Raw genomic sequence first — 5,558 nt, 5'->3', positions numbered from 1 at the left:
GGGTGCGCCCCGGGCCAGCCTCATTTCTCTTTCCCTTTCCACTCTAGACGTATAACAGGCTGTCAGTAGGACAGGGAAGTAAAATCCTCTTACAAAAAGCACTGCAGATGATTGGGCATAACAATGTAATCTTTCCTGTACAACAAAAGCAGGCAAGTGAACATAGACCAGACATGGAAATTGAGTCAGCAAGCTACAGTGTTTGCCACAGTACACACACAAACACACGTACACTTGCGCACATATGTACATGCATGCACATATGTACATGCATGCACACACCCCACCTTTTAATTTATTTGTGTTCCAAAGCATTTCACAGGACAAGTATTCACATCTTTGGCAACTGTGGTCTTGAGCCACATTATGTCCCTTTGATAAAATAACTACTTATAAAAACATCCTGATATAAAATACTTAGCCTTTAACATGGGCTGTTGTTCCATTCCACATTGTAATAGATTCCACTGTAGTTGCACAGATGACAATCTGTGTCACAGACTGTTACTGGAAATATCTTGTCGTGCATTAGCATTCACTGTTATGTCAAGGTGATATACATGAGCAAAATTTATTTTTAAGCCAGGAGAATTTCAGAAAATTGAATCATGTCTCATTATTAAAGTTTCTTTTCCTTTTTTTCTGAACCAGGTGCTATCTTATCATGCGACATGTTCAAAAGCTGAAGTTGACAAGTTTAAGGTAAGGGAGCAAATGGTGCCCTAATGGTGCATAAAGTTAAACTTCCCAGGGCTTTCGGACCCTTTGTTACTTGTCTCTAGAACGAGGTCTGCCCACTGAATGTTGGGGGAATAGAATTAGGGGAAGGCATGTTTGCATATTTCAGTTTTAGAGGGTAAGAGGGACTTATATAGAGCTGAACGGCCCCTTCATGATCATTTAAATGATTCAGTATTTCTTTCTTTCTTTTTTTAAGTATGCAGCGTATCAGAAAAAGATCTGTACAACATGGTGAGAATCAGGATGCCTGCTTTTGGCCTTGGTCTTACCTCTAACTTTCTGTTCACTAAAAAATCTTAGGGCTTATATCTTCATATGTAAAAATAAGTGAAGAGATTAGGATAATAGTAGCTACCATTTACCAAGTGCTTACTATGGATCAGGTACAATACAAAGCATGGTGCCAGTGAGGTGACAGCTGACAACAGAGGAAGGAGACAGAACAGCTAAAACCACAGCAGTCAGGGTCCATTTGCTGTAGAGATAAACATCCTACATACCACCTAGAATATGAGCACCAGCAGGGCAGTGCTTTTTGTATGTTTTGTTCACCTCTCTCTCTACTGCCTTTCATAGTTCTTGGAACATAGTAGCACTCAATAAATACTTGTTGAATGGTTGAATGAATGAATGATTGAATAATCCAAAAAGCATTAGTGTTCTGTAACTCAAAACAATTAGTCATTAAGAAAATGTTCAAAACATGTTTATATATAATTTTTTATATTTTATATTATATACATTTGATAAATATTTCCATCAAAAATATTTAAAGCTTTTTTACTTTAATCAAGTTCAGTTACCTAGCAATTCTACTTATGGAAATAAGTTTCCATAAACATTTTACTGTTTTTACTCTTTTGTGTTTTATATTTTTACCATTTTATAATCATCTTAATTGCTAAAAGATGAAAGGGGCAGGCAGGGAGAAATACAGCAAAGCTCATAATGGATTAAATATGACTGCAGAAGCTATGTGACGGGACATGTCTAGAGCTAGAGCAGCCAAAATCAATAGCTGTCTACTCTCTAAAAGTATTGCCCTACGTTCAGGCTTAATTCTTTCCTTAGAGTAAGGCAAACACCATTGTCTTGGAATTTGCCATGCTTTTTTTATTTTTAGTTCACAAACATACTAAAAACATGAAGTATTTAAATCTGAGAAAAAAAGGGTTATTTCATCTTAAAATGATCAAGATTATTAACTAAAGTGATGTATTCCAGATTTTATCCTGTAAGATATTAGTGAATATCTCGTTACAATATAATTGAGATATAGTAGATAATTTTAACCTAATGGCTTTTTTTCTTGATATATAAAGTAAATAGAACATTATCATAATTGGTAGCTGATGTCTTATAATTGCAGTGGGCTTAAAATAATCCTGCACATAGAAAAGTATTTACTGAAGTTTCACAGTAGAGTGTGTGCAATGGCAGTTTCCTAACATTGTAGCTAAATCACAGTAAATAAGTGCTTTGTTTTGACCAATATATACAAATAAACTATGCATATATTCAAAAATATTGTAACCTTGGCTACTGCAATACTTTTTTAACATAGCTAGTACTACATATCTATATGTATGTATGTATAATATATATATTTAGAGAGAGAGGGAGGGAGAGAAAAGAGAGATTTGAAATGTAGAATCAGAGTTATCCATGAGATTTCATGAGTTAAAGAATGACTGAGTTTCATTGTGTTGGGTTATGCCCAGCCGGGACCAAGCTAGTGATCAGTGATTCAGAGATTAAGCCAGAATTTTGGGAAGAAAATTATTTCATCATTGAGTGCTAACAGGATCTGGAGGTCAAATACATACGTACACAGGTCAGATTCCAGTTGCAGCCTAAGCTTCACCATATCTGGGATTCAGACATGTCTAGAAGACCAGTGAGATGTGGTTTGTTTACATGAGAGACTAAGAGGCTTTCTGAGTCAAAAACTCTCCCTTTTGGGAGTTGAGGCCATGGGCCTCAGTGTTTGGATGATTCCAGGTTCAGCATGGAGTTTGTCTCTTGGATTTGTCTCTTACTCCAGCTTCCCATGGATTCATGTTCTCAGCTAAGAACATGAATGGACACAAAAGGCATGGACTTTAGTATGGTTTCAGTGCAATAAATTACCCCAAGAGCACAGGGATTCCAGAGTGTCAGTAGCACACAACAAGAAGCAGCAGCCCAATGGAAGGAAGCATCACTATGGACCAGAGGCAAGACACCTGCCTACCAATATGACCAGCAGAGGTGGAAGGACTCACTGCGAGCTGAGTGGTCACATCTTAAGGACGAGAACCTTGAGTACTCCCAGAAACAAGTAGGAGAGATGGAGATCCCAAAATACTGGAGAGTGTGATACATACCATTAATCACTTTCAATTCACTACTATTTGTACTCCTAGGCGGTGTGGCCTAAAGGAACACAGATTTCCTATATGATAAACCTGTAGTGAATCTTCAGTAATCATTCATGCTAGGATGATACCACATTACCTTTCCACTTACCTTTTCTTTCTCTTTCGCACTCTTCCATGTTTGAGGATTTCTTTTCCTATTCTAGAATGCCATAAGACAGGGGGAGGGTGTTTCTGTTCATTTTGTTTTGTTCGGTTAACCCTATTTCTCCTGTTGGGAAAAATCTCCTTGAGAGGTGTGTGGTGGTGGGTGGGTGAATGGTGGTTAGAGAGTGAAGACCGTCCCAGAAGTGCGCCTAGATTGTCGAAGCAGAATAAGTAGGTGAAACAACATATAATTGCTCATCCAAGAATGTCAGAACCTAAGCCCATCTTTGTCATTCTAATATATCATTATACCTTGGGAAACAGTCCTTTATGTAGGGTCCCCTATACGTGAAAAGATCACAGAACTCCCTCAAACTAATGAGTTAACTTTTTAAAAGTCTGGTTCAGGTTATAATATTAGTTTATCCTTTATGGGTTGATGCCCTGTGCATTGAATGAGGAAACCAGGATCTAAAGAATGGTTTTTATCCTCATTAACATTTACTGATCTTCCTTGAACTTGAAATAAGAAAGATGTGCCCAGAAAATTTGTGCAGATTTTAGTGCCTGTTTACATCTCTTCTGCTCTGTGCGAACGGGAATAATGTATAAAGACCATATTGTCAATTAGATCTCTTTGAAGATGACTGGTTTAAAGGCTTTTAATAACCTGAAGATGTCAGCTGTGATAACATAAGAAAATGAGTTTAGTACACCAATTATATGCTTCCGTAACTTTATGCACTTTCCTAGGATTCCAGTGTGTTGGGCAGACCAAACAGTTATCACTATATATGCCAGTTTACCAATTAAAACCAACTCATGGACGTCCTCATGTTATATTGCCGTCTTCTATCATCCCTTCTTTCAATTCCAAACTGCAAGGGTTATGGCTGCAATCAGAGATGAACTCGTTTACAGCACTATTTAACTGCCTCGGTAATTAAACGCCAATAACTCATGTTGGGTGTTTGGGTTTGGACTGCCTCTTGCATATTTCAAGTTTTCAGTGTTATTGCCTAGGCCACAAATTAACATCCTGGTAAAGCAAATAAAGTACTGAGGATAGGTGCTCCCTGTGGCCTTTACGTACCAAAATACAAACGACTACATCAAAAATAGGATCTTATGGCCTTCTCTGTGAGATGGATGGCAGGGGACAGGCTGAGCAGTGCGATGTGATGTACCATTTTTTTAAGTAATTAAGTTTCAGGAGACACGTTTGACCCATGAAATATTCAGATGTTATAATAAGAAGTTCCTGCCCTCAGAACCGCCCTTGCTGCTCTGCCGGTGGATGTGTCTGTCATAGGGCCCTGCACAAGAGAGGCAGGAGTTGGGACTGATCCCCACCTGGCTGGCCAAGTGCACAGGATGCTTTTTAGTAATGGAGCCTCCAGAGGGTGCATCTTTTTCTAATTGCAGGAAGGCAGCAGGTGTGCTGACCACTGCCCTGCCAGCTCCATTTGTGGAGCTGTGGAAAAGCCCAATCCTTGCAGCAGCTTCTTGCAGAAGACAAGTGCACTATATAGAGAGGGGAGAAGTGGCACAGGGCACTGCGTGGCAGAGGTTTGGGTAGCTTGTGTTCCCCACCCCTGTCAGTAGGGAACATCTTCCAGCTGCTCTCCTGCAGGCTGAGTGTTCCCACAGAGGTGCCTTCACGGCTCAGAGGTAACCCCAGGTCTCAGGGTGCCAGGGAGGGAAGAAGAACTCTCCCTTGTTTCTCTAGTCTCAGCCCTCACAGCCTTCATGAAAGGCTGCCTTTGGGAATCTCAACAATGACTTTCCAGTTCACTCCAGCTTATTTCTAAGGTTGTTTAAAAGATGACTTCACAGCATTATGAACAGAATTTGGCTATCATCTTACACCTAACCTATTCTGTCTCCTCTCTGGCCCCCCCACCTCTGGAATTGAGGGGGTTGTTTTGACTTTAAATAGTATTTATGCCGAGTTTAATATCAGATTTTTTTATTGTCAGGGAAAGTTATTGAACCTTCAGCAAGAAATTGACTGCAGGGGAAACAGCTGAGTCAGCATCCTAATGTGCATCTTCTGCTCCTAAGGCAGCAGACTGAGCTGACGGCCTGAGCTGCTTAGGACAACCCCATAAATATGTGGAGTCCTTGTGTTCAAATGTCCATGTGTTCATACACAGTCCTCTTGATGAACTGTGTCTTAATCAAATGCCACATCAGAAAAAAGATGCTTGTACTTTGTCATTCCTGAGTGTAGAAAATACTAGGTGGGGTGGGGCGGGGGGTGATGTGAGGGGAGCCAGGGCTGCGAGTCCAGGCTGATCTTTCCTCCTGCTG

General features: G+C 40.0%; 1 protein-coding gene across 1 annotated transcript in view; it reads left to right on the top strand.

Annotated features, from left to right (window-relative positions):
- LOC103072730 (dual 3',5'-cyclic-AMP and -GMP phosphodiesterase 11A) overlaps positions 1-5,558 on the top strand; it is a 269,197-nt gene that overhangs the window by 122,733 nt on the left and 140,906 nt on the right. Inside the window, exon 8 of the mRNA XM_007451103.1 lies at positions 652-702. Within this exon, the coding sequence (XP_007451165.1) occupies positions 652-702 (51 nt within the window). The remainder of the gene's footprint in view (positions 1-651; positions 703-5,558) is intronic.

Source organism: Lipotes vexillifer, unplaced genomic scaffold, assembly GCF_000442215.2.
Source record: "Lipotes vexillifer unplaced genomic scaffold, Lipotes_vexillifer_v1.1 scaffold645, whole genome shotgun sequence".
Taxonomy (NCBI): domain Eukaryota; kingdom Metazoa; phylum Chordata; class Mammalia; order Artiodactyla; family Lipotidae; genus Lipotes; species Lipotes vexillifer.
Note: the sequence above shows the minus strand (reverse complement) of the source record. Positions and strands in the feature narration are given on the sequence as shown.